Below are 19,432 nucleotides of genomic sequence, written 5' to 3' on the forward strand. Positions count from 1 at the left end.
TCGGTCAGCAAGCTGAGCAGCTTCGGTCTGTCATTTGGCTAAGATACTTATGCGAGCCTCCAGGGGAACACGATTTAACCACCACACTAATCTCAAAAGAAGAGAGCAACAGGATACCATCCTTACCCTGAAGAAGGAGTTTCAGCCTTCTATCAGAAAGCTATTTCCAGACAACCCCAAAGCTATTATTAGGAGGGACTGGGAACAATTTAAAGATCAGAAGTCTGTCTTCCTAGACAATTCAAAACTGAAAAAAAAAAAAAAAAATCACTTTTCTTTAAAGAAATCAAACACAACCAAGCAAAAAGGTCTCAAGGCTGCATGCACCCAGGTAATTTTTTCCTGAATTCACGTCTCGGAGCACTGTGGATCCTTTGTTCCCTTTGCTGCACATACCCCTCTGCCAACAAGCCAGCTTGAAGGCACTCAAGTAGGACAGCAAACCCCCATAAGATAGAGGGAAGCTTCAGCGCAAGTTAGCCTGAAGAGAGGACAACTGGATCACAAAACAGTTATTCACGATCTGTTTTAGAAATACCCAGCTTTGCTGACAAAATAAAATCTTGCTTTTCACCCAGACCGTTACACTGAATGGCTGCGATGGCACTCAGACTTTTACACCCCTGACGGCGCTTAATGCTGACCAACTGCACTGTTGGTTTCTGGTTTAAAGGTAACAAAGTACAGCAGGGCACCATATTAATACAGGCAGAACCAGGGATTACATCATCTCCAGGTGTATCACGGTAGTGGCTTGGTTCAGACAAAGGGTGATGAGTAGAAATGTATCTCCTAAAGCACCACAGCCTTTTTGCTAGCTTGCTTACTGCCGTCCACGGAGAGTCGTACTGCGAACAAGGACATCTGAAGGCCTTGGAGAGCTCAGGCTGAAGCACACAAAGCCGCAAACAAGAAGCCGCGTTTCTCGTGAAGGCATGGCTGCATTTCCCAGTGAGGATGCCTGCAGGAGGGCAGGAGGGAGGAGAGGAAGGGAGAAGAGGCACCTGGCAGCAGCTGCTCACGCTACAGTCACATGGGAAAGTCACAAGTGGAAAGTGTTTCCAAAGAACGGCAGATGTGCAGATGGCAGCTTCCTTCTTCAAACTACAGCAGCTTTGCAGTAATTTAACACCGCATTCTTCAGGTGCCATTTATGTACATTAATAATCCCTTCCCAGGCCCTTTCCATTCCAGCTTCAAAATCAGAAGCTGGGAAGGATGCTTTATCTAAAGTGTCTCTTATTTCCTCTCTCTCATTTTCTCAGCTGTAATGAGCTCGTGACTGGGAATCTGCTACTCGCAAGCACCAGAGCCTGCTGCAAGCGGAGCTTCGCCTGCCTACTCGGGAGCTGCTGCAACGCAACTGAAGCGTAACATAACAGGGAGCTGTGATTTTAGTGAAATCTAAAAAACACAATAGGCAGAGAGCACAGGTTGCGCAGCCCCTGTCCGGTTTGACGTAATACAGTATTAATGGAAGACTGTGATCATATTCAGGCTGACGCATACCGAGGAAGGGCTGACTGTGCAGGGAGCATTTCAGACACAGAAGGCACACCAGCGAAGGACAAGTTTTCAGCTGGCTTGCAGTATTTTATGCTCAGTGGTAGAGCATATCATATGGTATTACAGGGAACGAACACGTGAGCCCCACTGCTTCTGCTGGGATTTCAGAAATACAATAAAAAAAACCAAAACCCTGAAACCGCTTTTCCCAGAGTTGAAAGCAGTCTTTTCACCAGTTTTGACAGATAATAGATCAAGCCTTCAGCAAGAGGAACACGATAAAAAGCTGGACTAATCAACAGCTGATAAAAATATTAGAAAGTAGATGAGGATCAGGCTTAGCATGCACTTTCTACGGATGTGCGAGAATGAGGTATACTAAATGAAAGGCACGAATTTTTACTACTGGAAGGCAGCGGCACAGTAGAAAGCTGATCAAGGTGAATTGTGCACTCAAATGGGGAATAAACACAAAACCACGCACCCTAGGGAACAGGGGGTGCTAAAATCTTTTTATAAAACTGCTTTTTTTTCCTTACATCAGATATCCCTGCCTCTTCCTGCCCCCAATGTCCACGATTCTTAGAAGTTCAGGATCACATAATAAATCAGAGGAGGTGTGCAAGAAGCCTGAACTGAAATTTATCTTCGTTCACGACTAGCAAACGCCAGGAATCTGTGTTTTTCCTAGCAAAACCATAAAACTTACAAGATGCCAGGGAAGATCGGGTCTATAAATCCCTTACGTGTTCCACGCTTCTGTTCAGCTCAAGCTGTGATCACAAGAGATTTAGTAAAACGGAGGAAGTGTGCAATCTGACAGAAGATTCTTCTTCCGGCTCAGGTGCTTGTCACATTGACAACACCGATCAGCGCCGCGAGAGCAGCCTCTTTGCTCCCAGTCCCTGTCACAGCCATCCCTACACCCCGCACTCTCCCGGCAGCCCACACTCCCTGCACAAAGCCCGAGACACCCGGTAGAAGACACTTGTTCCTGCAAACGCTTCTAAACCAACCTCTAGCAAGTCTTGGCTTCAAAGGCCCCATTTATTCCCTTCTTTTACATGGTCTCCTTGTTTGAAGTGCTTGTCTCCCACAGATCAGAAACCTCTTGCCACATCAGATTTGTTTAGTTTTGTATTTTTTTTTAAACCACTGACATTTATATTTAATGGGTGTGTATTAGATTTTTTTCTTTTAGGGATTGGGAAGTACAGGCCTGAGAAAAGGAGCAAAAGAAAACACTTTCCTTGATGGAGATTGCTTGACAGCAATGTGGATTTATTCTTTGACACAGATTTTTCTTAAGTGGGCTTTACATTTTCTTTCCTTGAGGGGTGATGGAGAAGATCTGAGGCATACAAATGTTCTCTCCCAGTTTACTACAGCTGTAAAAGAGTGGTTAAGACACAGAAGCGTCATCTTGTGAGTGGGAGAGGAGGAGAGCAAGAAGAAAAATTAAGAAGTTTTACATACCACTCCACGCACTTCTGCCATATGAAACCAAAATTATCTATTTTAGGTATTTCTGAGACTTATCTTGGCAGTTTAGATCCTTCAGAGTCTGGATACAGGAAACATTTATTCTCCTGCATTGGAGTTGTTCTGCCTTCTTGATGCAGGTTTTATTTTAAAAGCCTTTTATTGAGTACAGGACAGGAAACGAAATTGTCAAAACTGTTAGACGGACATAAAAACGATCTGCTTCAAACACAACCAGACAACGCTCTTGACTGTGTACAATGTCCACTGCGGTACTGTACTTCTCAGAAGGCAATTAGGGGACTCTTCACACGCTCTGTAAAATGCTACGGAGGTAAAAATCCACGTTTCACCAACAATAGCTTGGATTTCTGCTCAAGCACTGTTCAACCTCTTTGAGGATTATCAAAGATCCAGCACATCTTTTGCAATAACACAGCAGCTTTTCTGAAGTACAGAGCAGCTTTTCTGAAGATTTACATGCAATTCTATTAATGTAACATAAACTTTTCGAAAGCATTCATTTTCAATGCTAGCAATAGATGACAGACTCTTATCAAGTGCTTTAGAAGTTCCCCATACAGGTATAAACCATTGGAAGATCCCACATTCTTGTTAACTTTTGTTTAATTTTACAGTAATGGCTGTTTTTCACTTCTTTTTCTTTGTCAAAGGAAAAAGTTCAGTACAAACCGCCACATTTTTACCTTCAAAATTCTGTGAAGAAATATCCCCTACGAAAAGGGCTGGCAGAGCCCTCAGCAGGGCAAAGGCTCTCAGAGGTCTGCTGCAGTCCCCTGCCCTTGGGTTCAGCTGATGATTTTGCTGCAGATGGGAGGTGCTGGATGGTCACCGTGGAGGGACAGTAACATGGTGGCACTGCCGCGGGGATGGGTTTTGGAAGGGGCACTTTGTTATAAAGCCAAGATCTTCAACCCAGTAGAGTCTTTACAAGTTATAATGAGATGGGGAGCGACCATGAAACCCTCTTGTACCACACAGAGGTTGACCACTTATCTCACTGCAAAGGGCTTAAAAGAGCTGTCGAACTTAAAGAGGAGTTTTCTTTTACAAAAAGAAAAGTACTGCAAACTTGCTGTTGACCAGTTGCTGCCAGCAGTATGCAACCTAGCAGACAGTATCCAAAAACTAAACACACTTAAGATGCCCCTTCCTCCAGTCTCCTCCCCTCCCACTGCTGGCAAAATCAAAAGCTATTAAAAATGGCACAGTGATCAAATGCCCCCTCCCCAGTGCAGCCCACCTGCCTGGCAGTACCGTAAGTGATGGACACTGGACAGTCACATAGATCATCTTAAAATTCACACTTCTCTGTTCATCTTGGTTCTGTCCAGGAAGGTATTTTGGTACAGTGACTGTAGTAACGGAGCCTGAACTGAAACTCAGCTTGCTTCAGTCCTTCCCCACCCTGTCCCATAACTCACCAGTCTGGCCTCTGCCGTCCCTGGCCTCACACCTTCCATGGGAACACTTGGCAGTCACCTGGCCACAAGCACACGCTCCATTCAGGTCCTTCCAGCAGCTCTCCTCCAAGTAATTCCCTGCTCACCACACATCGTCCTCCACCCCCGTGTTGCAAGCTGCTCGGCTATCTCCTTCACAAGACAATAGTTACCTAAACCTAATCCTCACAGACACAACTTACATTTATGGAATTACATGGATGACATCTGAATCAAAGGACTTGGGGAAGAAATGCTTACATTTCAATTATAAGGTCAATTTATTTCTTGAAAAAGTTTATCTTAGAAGTCAGCTGGCTTTGCACAGCGAGCAGCCACGTACCCTGTGCATGACCCAGCATGAATGGGGCAGTGAAGATTTTAGAGCGGGAACGATCCGACCAGAGCACAGCACGCGTGTCCACATACGTTATCTTCCCCAAGTACCACCTTCAAGACCAGATCTCATGATTCAGCACCAGGATACATTCATTTTAAAGGTGGTATTTTTGAAAGGCAGAAAACGCACTGTAGAAAACTTGTTCAAGCTGTGCACTCAGCCTGGGGAAGTGAAGTCCCACCTCATGTAGGGGTGTGGCAGGGCAATTTTATGTAATCTCTCCCCAAAACACATCTTGGACAAATCCCCTGCACATGCATGCACTCGGTCATGCTATCCACATAGGTGTACCCTATTATGGGACTCAAAGATGCAATATATTGCGCTCACAGGACAAATGAACACTTGATAGATAAGTGAAAGTGACTGGAAGCTTTAGGCACAGCACCTAGAAAACACGAAGCCTTTCTCACAGGGATTTCAAGGCAACACTGTAGGGAGGAAGGAATTACTTCAAGATAAAGCATGATTACATATCGTCTCATGAGCTACACCTCACAAGACACATTAGCCATTCTTATCTCCTTTCCACTGTTTTGGTATTTATTGTTTACATAATCAGTAGTGTGTAGCTTCAAGTTATAAGCCATAATTAGTTCTTTCAGTTAAAAATACGCTGACCATTTTCAACTCCTACACAAATAAGGTCAAATAATTAATGAATTCTGGAAATTTAAAGATAGTGGTTAAATTACTCCTTACAAAAGGATGTACTTTGCTAAGATTGCAGGAAAATGGTTTTTCAAGTGAAGCAATGAACATCTGGAGATGTGAGACCGTCAATTTTGGGGTGCATGCTTGAAGATCAGGAAAATGAAAATCAGAAATCAAGGTAATATAGATATGTGAGCAAAGAAGAGTGCAAACAGTGTGGCCAAAGCATTTCATCTCTGCTGTGGAAGCCAGTAAATGCTGCAAGTTATTTGGCCTAGATTTTCCCCCCTGCTGTCGACCCTTTACTTTCAAAAAAAAAAAAAACAACCCGAAACATATTATGGAACAGTAAGGTTGTATAACTCCTCAAAAGGTCACAGAAAAGTCAAATAAAGCACAACCCCAATAAAACAAACCCACTGCTCAGCACAGACTCTCTCCTTCTTTCCAGTCTTCTTTTTAATAGAAGTGATTGTTAACACAAGCTTTTTTTATTCATTTTTAGATTGTGTTATCACAGCTGCACAGCAATTAGTTAATAGCACTTGCTTGGCCACAGCATAAACACTGTCTGCCATTCACCAAGTGTCACAACAGAACCTTACCCTCCAGGGACTGGGGTTTTTTTTTTTTTTTTTTTTTTTTTTTCAAGTTTCACTGTCAATGTGGCTCCGCGGCTCTTGCACGTCAGGAGTTACAACTAGGAAAGCTTTTCTGAGTAACACCCTGGGTGTGACATGCTGGCCCTGTGCTCCATCACACCAAATCACCACTGACAAACCTGCACATCCTGGTTCTTGCAGTTCACAGCCTAGGGGATGGCATCAACCGGAGCGTGGAATTCACCACCACCTCAAGAGCTACAGGTCATCACAGAGTAAGTAAGTGTTTATGTCGATTGTGGATGATACGGCAGGTGACCGGCACGTAACACCTTCCCCGTGTAGTGGCAGGGTAGTGTATCAATCACATCAGACAAAACAGCATGCAATCCTTTCAAATTCATCATCTAACCCAGCAGAAGTTCGTAACGCTGCCTCACAGTGTTGGGATATTCAGCTATTGTGGTACCAGTCCAAGGCCATCACCATCATCCTGGATAACCATCTTTCCAGACCCTTCTAATTATTAGGAGGCTTATTAGCCACATCAGGTTCATCTATGCTAAAACAGCGGGGTTTATAGCAACACTCAAGAGAGCTCCGCGTTTCTGACGAACAATTGGAACCACACACAAAAAAGACTATGAGCAAAACTGATCAATCTTCATGAAGGTGGGGTTAAACTAGTTTTCAATGCCTTTAATAACACTAAGCTACAATAATCTTTTATATATTAGCATTGGCTCACATTTGCAAGATACACTACTTCAGCTACCCATATGGAAATGGCATGCAATGACAGAAGTTAGGCTTAAAGCACCTACGCTCGTATAAACCACACTCAAAATGTAACAATTCCGTCCTCATATATTATCAGAGTAACTCTCGTAAGACTGCATGTGCAATGGTGTTTTGGCCTATGAGGACTTCATGGACTTTTTCCTCACCTATTACTGTGCTTGGACTTTTCCCGGTCTTTTTCCTTGTCCTTCTTGTGCTCTTTATGCCGGTGTTCTCGGTCTTTGTGTTTATCTTTGTGTTTGTGAGAATCTGCAAGCAGAGAGGCAAAAAAAATTAAGAAATGAAGTTGGGAGAAAACTCCACGCCTCCCTCATGAACCTCTGCATTTTTCCCCACCCCATCCCACTATTTTCTGTGATTCAAAATTTGTAACAAAAAAAAATTATCTTTGCTTCAGAGGTCCTAAGTGTATTCATTGTTCCTGCAGCACAAGTTAATTCATCTTGGCAACAGCTGCGTTTATATGGTCTTTAGTTCAATGACCTTTAAATGCTTTACAGATCCTGAAGAAATGCAACTCTTCGTATTAAACAGGTAAGGAAGGCTATAGCGAGTTCAATCTTATTTGGCAGATGGGAAACCTAGCTTCCTATGCCTCTAAGTATTTCATGTCAAATAGATTGTAAGGATACAGGAACAGAGCATAAAGCTGAAATGTTAGGCCTGCTGAATCCTAGAATTTAGACCACTACCTTCCACAGATTTCTAGTCTAGACAATACAGCCCCCACCTCAATTTAAAATCATCTTATTCTTATCCCCGACAGTGCTTGGCAGGACAGGCACACAGAAAGGGAAAGGGGAGTAATGAGGGGAGAGGAAACGAAAAGGTGAAAAGAAACGAGGAGCAGGAATTCTCTCCACATGCTTCTCTTCTGCAGGAGACACTTACCTCCCCCCGATAACAGCCCCACCAAGAAAAACCAAGGTGACAGCCGTAACAAGTATGTGCTGGTGGCAGCCCACCTACACAGGTGAGGACCGGGCCAAATTAAGTGACAGGTCAGAAATGGGAGATGGCACTCAAGTAAATCTACACGAACACAGGAATTTTACTGCTGTCAATTTCTACTCCGAGTGACATTTCCCATCCCCGGTGACAACTGTACTGTATGATAAAGTCCTTTAAAGCACCATGGAGATAGATTCAGCACAGAAAAAGAGCAACATAGTTGAACTGTAAATAAACCCATTTACAAGCATCTTTAGGTCTTTAAATGTTCTTTATAAGTAGATTAAAAAGGAGCTGAGGCAGAACCAGCACCTCAAACTCACCTCAAAAGGCACTATCATTTGCAGTCAAGGTCACTGGAATATGGGGAATAATGTGTGTATGTCCAAAGACACCCCCTACCCCCCCAGCTTTGAGGTCTGGGTTTGTTTGTTGTTTTTTGGGGTGTTTTGTTTTTGTTTTGTTAAACATGCAACTAAAATTAAGTAACCTCCTCAGGATACCTAAAAAGCTATGCTGACTTTGGCAACTGTTTTCAGATGACAGCGCCAGAATTTCCACCAGAGACCTTGGATGTAAGGTATTAATGTTTAATTGTAAAGCTGTTACCGTGCCTCTAAAAGGCTACTATCCCCGCAGTAAGAATGCGAAACTGCAACACCAGGATTTTGTGACTTTCAGAGTCACATGGGAAATGCGTTGCAGAGCCAGGAACAAGCCTCATCCTCCCGACTCCAAGTCTTTCACCACAAATTCATTCTTCTCCTTAACTGACACCAGCTCTTATAACCTCAAAACATTCAACTGGTTTTAGTGGAAACTACCCACAGTCACATTTTCACAGAATATGATTTTAATCGGTTGCTTTCTATAACTTCAGGTATTGTTTTCAGACACCTGCAGTAAGACAACATAAAACAACATATGAACACTGACATTCAAGCCTCCAACTTGCTTTCTACATCTTTCCTCGATCCTCCTGAACGTGGTGACACTTCCTAGTGCTTCGGTGTATACGCTACGTACATTTAAAGCACAAGATTTAGTTTTCTCTATTTTGATATGCAGAAACATGGCAGGTTATGTGGAACATTTGGTGTTACAGCACAAAACACCTAAGAGTTTTCAAGTACCTAAACAGCAAAATCTATTTCACAGCAGGCAGAGCTTTACAGGCATCTCCGGCAACTGCGTGGGGACCGGACACCTACACTCTCTGAACTGCCAAGAAGCAATTTCTCAGAACCTTTCTTCCCACCAGGACAACACACATTTCACTGGCAAAAATGTTTTCACAGTGCATTTCACACTTAGGATTCTTCAGTTTAGCCAGTAGCTGGAAGCTCAGGCTGTTTGCAAACTGCCTGGCTTTTATTCCACAGAGAGTTTACTCACCAATTCCTAAAGCACCAGCTGAAGTGAACAGCCACCTATTTACACTTGATGAATAGCTAAATTGCTAGAAAAACCATCACGATGCTATACATAGAACTATGTACGCTCATTTTATAACATACTCACTTTTCAAGGAGGCACATACCAACATAGAGTCCTTTTTTTTTTTCCTACCAACCAATCGATGGAAAACACGTGCAACTGAGCTCAGTGCTATTCTCTTCAGAGCTTAGAACCACAAGATTATTTTTCACAAAAAAAGTGCAAAACGGAACAGTCGTTTACCTTCATCATTAGATTCCCTTCCAGCTGATTCATGCTTTCCAGATGAAATTAATATTTGCTCTTGAAAAGTAGTTCCAGGGCTATACCCTGGAAATGCCGGAGTCAGACTTCTATTTCCTCAGTCCTCTGCACTGCTTACAATGATTTGGTATTTTCAGACAATTAAAGCCCGGTACAGCAGGAAAAAAAAAGTGCCCGAGCAGTTAAACTAGCTCTGCTTGCCAGTATTTCTCACAGCACTGAGCTTTCCTTTACCATCTACCAAAGGATTTCAGGCAGGAAGGTCGTTCATAGAGGTTTTTGGGCTAAAAGGCAGCCCAAAGGGACTGGGAACGGGAGGTTGTGCGGGTGGTCTTGAAAGCAGAAGGGGAAAACTGGGAGCAGAGCTTTTACCCGAGCGCAGTCAAGGCTGGATAAGTATTCGGCCTCTCACACTGGACAACACTGTCAATTCAGTACTTCCACGGAGGTAAGTGTACCGCCTCCCAGACATGACTCCTAAGGATTAAATTAGTCTGGAATATTTGCCTAGTATTCAGACTCAATGGTGTTGCTTTCTGACACAATGCCATGAGGGAGGTTAAGAATGAAGAACTTCAAAAGAGTTTATTAAATAGTCTTCAGCAGACATATGTATGTCTTCAGAAGGCATTAAAACTCTTGTTCTCTTTTTTTTTTTCCTCTTCAAGGGTGGAGCTGGATGAAGTTCAGCAGACTGGGTCATTAAAAAGGACAGAATTCTTTTTTTGGCCTATCACACAGAAGTGCTTTGTTCCAGATTGGCTTTACCTAGGAGTCCAAGTTGATGGTTATGTGGTGGCTGACATGAAACAAGTTTAGCCATTTCACTCCTGATCATATACTCCTCAGAAATCAATACGGCATCACCTCCGACTGAATTACATAGGCAACAGATGACTGAATTGGGAACAAAACCACCCCACACGGTGCCACCTTGCAGCAAACCTCATCAACACAGAAGCAATCAACAGGAGCGTTCCTCTCTGTAACATGATGACTTCTTTGATATATTTAGCATATTGATTCCTAGAAGAATCTTCCAGCCTCCAGCAACTCTCCCAGCTTGCAGCTGATCAGCAGTTGACTAGGTCCTGCCTCGCGCAAGGTACAGAATGAGGTCAGACATTATCACACATTCAGATTTGTTTCCTGTCTTTTATGCCTTCCATTAAGTATGTCTGCTCCCTCTAACACTAAACAAGGAGATAAATACTATTCCTTCGCCAAGAGCATTAGCAAAAATCCACTCTCTACTGTGAGAAAAGTTCAAACCCCCAAAAGTCCATGTGATATTTAAAATTGAAAAGTCTCCCTCCAGCATCAAGGTTACAGTGGGGACAGGGGTTGTGCTCACCGGGCAAGGATCCATTCCCCCTAAGGCTCTCCCTTCAGTATCCTCTTGCCCAAACAGAGCTTTTTGGCATCTCTTCTGTTCTCGAAAGCGTGATGTCTCTGGCACTGGATCTCTGTCTGTTAATGCTGAGCCTGCTATGTCTCCAAAGGATTACTGCAGTCCCTGTACTATCCCTGCCATTCCCCCCGTACCTCCAACAATCACGAGCAGCTCTGCATTTTTGTACATTGATTCATCTCTCAACTCTGTTTAATTACAAGGATGCCTGACTTAAGGATGGGAAGTTCTAAGCACTTTTGGTCTGTGGCTGTTTTGTTCCCCCCCCGCCTTCACTCCACCACTAAGTCTCTGGGGAAAGGCTGAGTCATAACCCTATTTGCAATACTTGTATACACGTACTACTGGAACAGTGCAGTTTTACTCTTTCTCCAGGAACAGAGCTGTAAAAGGTTAGGCATCTCGAACAAGAGGGTGACAGGAACAGGGATGGAGTAAAAGAAAGCCCTCCTCCAGCAGGCAGTTGCCACCTGGAGAGGCTGAATGGCAACAGATGGCAAAGGCAAGCAGCCTCCGTAACAAGAACAACCCCTGGATTAATATATTAGTCCAGGGACAAAACAGTTATGTGGGATTATACTGTTTCAATTCATGAGACAAATTCATTTGCCTTTAAAACGCTATGAACGTCCTTCTTCGCACCCCACCCCTCCCCAGAAAGATTACTTCCATAGCACAATCAAGGGAAGCAGGCCTACTTCCGACATTAATAGTTCAGCTTTGACGGTAACTTTTCTAATAAAATCCTGAAGTCACAGAGAGGGACATAAATTCCAGTATGCCCAATGAGCATAGCTATCAATACGATTTGGGAGCGCATCACTGGCACACGATACAGAATGCTACGGATGCCATTTTATCCCATTCGCACCGCTTGCTTTTATCCCACTTCCATTTTATCCCTTTTTCATAATTTTGCATTAGAATCTCTCTTTTTTCCCCCCCTCTTTTTTTTTTTTTTTTTAAGAAATTAGAAAAAAAAAAAAAGATGTGAGCAACAATCTGGTCCTTTTCATTTCTCCTACATTAAGTGAGATAGCTGGCAAATTGACACCTGGTAACCCCAATTTCTGGTCAACAGTAGCTCTTCCAGATAAATCTATTAGCCTTCCATATTTGCTGTCTTTCGGTTCACCTTCTTTTAAGTTTTTGTGGGCACAATTTAAATACCTCATTAACCTGCTTACAGAAAGGTTTCTGCCAGATGTCTTTGTTCTTTTGAAATGTTTTACCAGGTTCTGGGGATAAGGACTTTTCCTATTTTCCTTCTGGTTCCAGCAACGCCCCAATTGCTTTTCAGGCATTTTCTAGGCATTAGACAGCCTAGAAATAACTGGTACATATGCTATTTTATCCGTTCAAAGCCTCATCTCAAGGCCTCTCTACACTCTGACATCCAGAAAGGCAATTCACGCTTACTTGATTCTTGGGTCTCAAATCTGTGCCCAAATCTGAAGACGCAGCATGAAAAATTCATCACATTACATACTAAGAAAAACATTTTTAACTTCTTGTTCCTCCAGTAACACTTCTGCTTCAGATGAATGGCTGAAATTTCTGCTCCAGTTTAAGTCCAGCGCCTCAGTATTAGTTATTTGTTACACGAAAAGCATACAAGCTCTCAAACTCTTTTAGGATCGTTCGTCTGTAGAATACAGTGCGCTCTCTATTACCAGTACATTCAGCCATCTCGAACCTGAAGCACCAGCAAGAAGCCCTTTGCTATCCCCACAGAGGACATGTGTGATGAAACCAGTGGAGTCTTGTCAGCCTCTCCTCTGGAGAGAAGAGGAAAGTCTTAAAAAAAAGACTTCTCCAGTTCCACTGCTAAATTATGCAGCTGAAAGGGAGGTAATTCAGTAATAGTGGATTAGGTTCAAAAGCTGGTCAAATTCAAATACTTCTCGTGAGCCTTCCTGTCACTTGAGGAATGGTTAGTCCCTTCGCAGCTGAAAACACCACCTCCATGTCAGACCATTAACTCCACAACTGAAGCCTTTTTACTGTTTAGGCTCATTTCCTTCTCACCTGTTGTGATGCAAAAGTAAGCAAAGCAAAAAGAGTCTGTATGACCTAAATGAAACAATTTTACTGATTTTTCTCCTCCCCCACAGGCTCTCCTCAAAAGCAGTCATCTTAAAACTGCAGATTATCAGAAAAAGACCTCTCACTTTCAAGTTACTCCAGTTTTATTATTTGTTACCATTTATTTTGCCAAATTCTATTACTTTTAGAGTTTTAATTTCTTTTATGTTGGGTATAAAAAGACTACTATTAAAGTTACGAAGGTTCAGTTGCTGAAGTGATGCCAAGAAGGGTTATGAGTGTTCAAATATGTGAATGTAGTTCCAGGTGTCTAAAATACTCTTCATATTCCTGGCACAGAACGTGTACTTTTGCCTTAGGCATCTGATCAAAATGGCTTAGTGTTGCACTAACTTTTACAATGTACAGATTATATCAGCAAGTAGAAAGACTGTAACACTTAGTCATTATCCAAGAACTTTAACATGAATAGTGCCGGGGTTAGCAGATTACCTAAATAGGCAACAGTAATCCCACACGTAGAGGTTACCCGGGGAGGTTCTGGTCAATTTATAAACTGTTCACCTGAGAAAGCAACCACTGTGTGGGGATGAAAAGGCCCATTTGCAAACCCCATACTGCTCAGAAGAGCAACAACATGGAGAAAGTGGCACAGTCTGAAGCACAGGGAACCAGAATCCTCACTGTTAGACAGGTTCTGACTTTGGACTAGTCATCCGACTTTATGTGTTTTGATTTAACAATTTTAAAGGCAGGTACAATAATAATCCCACCTAACCAGTCTGGAAGAGGTTTAAACTTTTCTAAAATATTTGTATTCCAGTTGGAGGAAGTCACAGTATGATCATGAGCCAGCAATTGATTACACAGTGTTTCTAGAGTTTGTTTAAATGGATTGCCATCACTGTAGCCCAAAAAAGGGGGAGAAAAAGCTACTGGACTGAAAATGGAACTGTATCCAGGTATCGGAGACAACACCTTTCCCAATCATGCAGGGTAGACTGAAAAAAAACCAGAACTGTAGCTATGACAGATACATAAACTGGAAAACATCTATATGCAGCCAGAAGTGTCAAAAGCAGAAAAAACATACCCAGGAGGCATGGTTCAGAGAGAGATGACGGTATTGCGGATGAGACTCTGGAGCAGAAAACCATAATCTAAAATAAACTTCCCATGTGAAACTGGATATGTCATTTACTGGCCTAATGGCCCTATTTACACAACTACAGAACACACAGAAAACATTTACCCTGGAAAGGTATTGCAGGTCTGTTTGCTGTGCTGTTTTATTTCTCCAACAGCTGACTGCAAATCATTTGGAATCCTGAAATGGGAGCGACTGAAACACCGAGACCGCAATTTGACTCCCCCATAACCTAAGCATGAAATTAAATAAAAGAAGTGGGACCTGGCTTTTCCGTAGGTGTCAAGAAAGGAAAGCAACTACAATGATACTGAAACAAGACTGCTGGGCATCTGCTTCCTCATTCAGAGTGCCTTAATGGCACATACTTAACAGCACAGATACACCTTTCAAAAGCAACTTCACACGCAAGGCTTTACTACTGTCAAAAGACATCTCCAGCATCAACATCACTACAGAAAGCTATTTCTAAATCCTTAAAATCCTTCTTGAAATCAAATTCAAATGCAGTGCAATTACTGTGCTACCACAAACTTATTTCATTTCACTTCAGATGCACCAGTTCAAGGAGGCTGACGCAACCATGCCCACTGTTTCCCTCCATAAATCAGAATAAAATCTGAGTTTTATAGTTTACTGCAAAACAACTGAATTAATTTTGACTAAGCACAAAGAGAACACATGAAGCAGCTCTTGGCTGCGAAGCTTTGACCTTCAGTCATTCATTTTCCAATCATACAAGGGAAGTAATAGAAAAAAAAACGTGTGAAAGCATCATGAAAAGGAAACTTGGAAAAGTATAGCAGAATAGCCGAACAGTTTATCCTTTCTAAGGCAGGAACTTTATTACTAAAAGTAAGACTCCACCGGAGTGCATTCGTCCTTTTTCTAAGGGTTCAAATGAAGAAATATATCATCACTGAATAGATTTGAGTCAACCTATTTTCCAGGCTATAGTTACTCCAACACAAAACTACTCCCGGGCTGAGCCAGAACGGACCACATGGTATCCAATTCTGCCAAAGCCTGAAAACTTAATACTTTTGGTAGAAATAGAGTAAAACCAATGACCTTGCAACCCCTCTCCACACTTCAGCAGTTACTTGAGGCAAAAGATTCTACAGGGACATTTTGTCTTTTATTATGTCTTTTTCCTTAAAAGGACTGTGCTGGGAAACTTGGCTTCAGAACAAGACAGACCCCTTAGACACCGCATTCTTCATTAGTCTTGTCATTCGAAGGCCCTGTATTCCTTGCTGTTGAACAGAGGGAAAGGAAGAAACCTGTGGAAAGACTTGGTGATGAATCTTAACAGGGGAATATAGATAGATAGACAGATAAAGAATTGTCTCCAGCCATTCCCCGTCCTTTAGAATACCCCCTACCAACTTCTTGAGAAGTTCCACTTACTCTCCAGCAAAGTTTCATTATGCAAGCAAGGATCTTACACAGCTTTTTAAAAACACAAAGTTTGCAAAAGAAGATACACGCACCTTCTGCTCCACCGAAACCCTGGGGCAACTTCAATCTAAGGAAGAGAGGTAAACAATGTGACACAACTGCTAACAACGAGAGAGCACAATGGGCACAGGACCAAGTCTGCAAGCTGAGCTGTACACTCATTTATCCGTCGTAAACATTAAAAGCTTATCATGGATAGGTTAAGGAGGCCAGGCAAAAACCACAGAGTGATCACTCCTATCTTGTATAACTGAAGCCTCTGGGACACAAAGTTATCCTGAAGCAAATGTCATCGCTGGCATGTCATCAATCTAAACCAACCTGCAGAAGCTGGGTAGGTAAGCAAGACGTGCTGCGAGAGCCTGTTCAGAAAGAGAGGGTCAGATACGCTCTTTAGTGCATGTGTTCTGAGCCCTTCGGATTTTTTTCAGCCGCACTGGATTAATTGTTTATTTTCTGTGCATCTCATTTTTTTTTTCACCTGCTGGGGAGGTACCTAATACTCTGTGGGTAATTAGTGCTTAAGTTATTGAGATAGCTATGTGGTATATAAAGGGATGCTGACCTTAAGAAACTGCTATGCTTCAAGCATTTTGCGGCAAAACAACTAACAGTGTTGACAGCAGCAGCAAGTTTAATGACCTGTCAGTGCCTTACACATGGCCTCTTCTGAAAGAGGTGGCACGTTCACGTGCGCCTATTCCACAGCAGATCTTAGTTGCTGCGTAACAAATGCATAAAATCACTGCAAGTAGAATTGCAGTAGACGATATTCAAAGGACAAGGCTGAGGAAGCCTTATAAAGCATGAAAATGCATCTTTGATCCGTACAGAAAGGCTAAATTAATAGCTGCTTCTTACACATGCCAACAGGCTTCCAACCAAGAGGCAACAATGAAGTTTCAATCCATTATTTGCATTCAAAAACAAAAAAGTTAAATGTGAACAGAAACATGTGTTTCCAGGGATTCCCAAGATGTAAAACATTCTCCTGTAATTATACAAATAAGAGTTAGAGACTGAAACCCATTAGTATGTTTCCACTAACAAAGCATAATAAAACAGAACAGCAAGTTAAAACTTCAGGGAAATGATCAGCATCAGCGTACAGTTTAAAACGTTGCTGTGCTGGCATGGAAGAGAGGAAAGTCCAGAGTCGTCCTTAAGGAAACGAGATAAAAGCAACCTCATTCTTGTCCCTAGTGATATTTATTTTTAAAAATTTATTCACTCTTCTGTGAGAAGTACTTACTTTCCATAGCCGCCTCCATTCAGAATTTGAACACCTTGCACGCTAACACTCTTCCTTTCCCTTACTGGAGTAGAAATAGTTTCAGCAATTTTTTCCTGTTGCTTTAGAAGTCTACACCCACGTGAACAAACAAAGTTATGCACTGCATGTACATATTTAAAGAATTAGTAAAACTGAAGATACGCTTTTGCCTCAACTTTCAAAAGCCACGGTCCATCACATCTCTGCACATCAGGAGGCCAGGATGGGGCCGACAGCAGGATTTAGGGAAAAATCTACACAGTGAGCAATGTGGGCTTCAGAAAAGCTCCAGGACACTCTAGAAATAAAGCCGGGTTGGAAGTATGTGCAAGTTTACATGGTATATGCCCACTTCACTCCTAGCTGTTGTCACATCCAACCACCTTGCTTCAGTAAGCACCCATTCCTCCTTCTCCCACCTCAAACAAGCCCAGAATTACTTGCCCCAGCCAGTGAAAGGGTCCGATGAGATAGAAAAGGGGAAAGCTTGGCAACTGTAGCAACCAATGACCCTTTTTAAAGCCAATTCTGTCTGTATCTGAATATCACAACCAGATCCAAAATGCAAAAGGTAAGAGCAAACAAAGAACAGCCACATGCTTGAGCTTCATTACCTCTCTGGTTTCAAAAGCCTTACATTAATTGCAAATAAATCTGTATTCCAATTTGCTAACACACATATATACAGGACTGAGACCCTGGAGGACTCAGGGGTATATAAAGTAAATGTTGCTGATGGGAAACAGTTGGTACCAATCAGCTCAGGGGGGAAAAAAACAAAATTTGCATAAAAAAGTAGTTAGAGGTAGGTTCCCTGTGGATTTCTTTTAGAGCCACTAACACCGAACAATTTTTACTAGAGCATCTAATCTCAGGCTTTTCCAAATTCACACCCGTTTCCTCCCCATTGTGCGAAATGCAGTTAACATAACGGGCACAGCAGGAAGGACGGACTCACTGAGAAAGCCTGGACAATTGCTCACAAACCAGTCTAGCACCCAGGAATGCAAACCTAGTTTAAAATTATGAAAGAAGGTGAAATTCAAGGGCATTCAAGGAAGTAAGGCAAAGGGGACTAATCCCATTTTCAGAGTTCGAAAGCAACAAACCTTTAGCACAGATCCAAGGCTTAGCAGAGAAACTGTCACCCGGTGCTGTCACACATAATATTCTCTGGGGAAGAGACAAAGAGAGGAATGGACGCACCCCACCAGAGATGGAGACAAAAAGAAGTGTCCAGGGTCACCGGCGAGACGCTCAGGAGCAGAACCAGAGGCACTCCTGCCTCTGCTCACCTTCTGCCCTGGTTCTCCGAAGTGCTTGCTACAGCGGAGCAATTGCAACTTCTCCAGTCGTGTTTAGACTTCTGCACTATCAGGGACTGCTGAAGATAACCTATCCCTTACTTCAACACTGTCTAAACCAAAACGGTTCAAATAACCCTCATTTTCCTGGTGTGCAGGAATCCTTCTGCTTAAGGAGTTCTCGGCTAGCAATTCAAGCTGCAGAATTTTGGGGATAACACACTACTCTTCAGCAATCCCCTCCCATGAGGGATGCGCAAGCCAGGGTGGATCAAAACACTCGCTGCTGCTCAGCCACCGAGCACAGTTACACACAAAGACACTTTTCCTCTTTGGCTGCTTCACAGCTCGGAGAACCCCAGCTTATGCTCACCTGTAGGATAAGAATTGAGCCTAGACCTTATTGCGAGGGGTGCAGTGACCGCTCCTGCCTGCATCGCCGTCACAGGCAGCTGGGCTGAATCATCATCTTTGACAAAGAATTGCCCGGGGAACAGCTTTGAGAGTTACTTCAGCAGACTGGGTCAAGAGCAAAGAAAATCCTTTGGTGCAATCTGTGACAAATTCACACTGCAGGCAGAGAACTTCATGTACTGTACTCCATCCGTAGACTAAGTCAGTGCCCCTAGCAGAAGGTTTTTCCACCTCCAACTGCTCTTTATACCATCACTAGAAAGGTGCAAACAACACAATTTGTGATGCAAAGCCAACAGCTGCTTACTGCATGCAAACTTTCAAGACAGGTGAATCAGGAGAAAACAGGGGCAAACAACAATAATTCCAGTCCTTAGAGAAGATAATAAAAATTCCAGCTACATTAAAAAAATAAAGAGATTGATATTATTTAGGGGCACAAGAAGAAGATTATAAAAACTTTACTAGCCAACAGGAAAACTGCTGTGTTGTCAGGAATAATTACACTGCAATGATGTCAACTAGAAAAATATTTTCACCTCCTGGCTGTGTAAGTCACTAGCGTTTTTGGATTCACTAAAAAGAATAAGTTTGTAAAGACTCCCTGAAATCCTGACGCTTCCTCAGCGCAGGAGCGACATCTCAACAGTAGCTCACACACAGCCCGTATTCGCACCAACAACACATGAGGACAGGGCATGTTTGACTATCCTGGGTTTGACCCACAACAAGGGCTTCTCCCCCCAAGCAAAAATTTTACAAAAGATCAAAAGGGAAAAAAAAAAAAAAAAAAAAAGGCAGTTGCAAGGAAATGCT

The 19,432-nt window shown here is 42.6% G+C and overlaps 1 protein-coding gene across 3 annotated transcripts in view; it reads right to left on the reverse strand.

Moving 5' to 3' along the window:
• The window catches only part of TOP1 (DNA topoisomerase I), a 70,001-nt gene that overhangs the window by 30,851 nt on the left and 19,718 nt on the right, over positions 1–19,432 (reverse strand). The window contains exons 1-2 of one of the 3 annotated variants that reach the window (XM_054218012.1): positions 12,645–12,675; positions 7,055–7,157 (exon numbers count right to left, since the gene is read on the reverse strand). In XM_054218012.1, coding sequence (XP_054073987.1) covers positions 7,055–7,157; positions 12,645–12,660 — 119 coding nt within the window. In that variant the 5' untranslated portion in view covers positions 12,661–12,675. Of the gene's footprint in view, positions 1–7,054; positions 7,158–12,390; positions 12,598–12,644; positions 12,676–19,432 lie in introns of those variants that run through there. The other 2 variants (XM_054218010.1, XM_054218011.1) reach the window with 2 other exon arrangements.

This window comes from Rissa tridactyla, chromosome 12 (assembly GCF_028500815.1).
Source record: "Rissa tridactyla isolate bRisTri1 chromosome 12, bRisTri1.patW.cur.20221130, whole genome shotgun sequence".
Classification (NCBI taxonomy): Eukaryota; Metazoa; Chordata; class Aves; order Charadriiformes; family Laridae; genus Rissa; species Rissa tridactyla.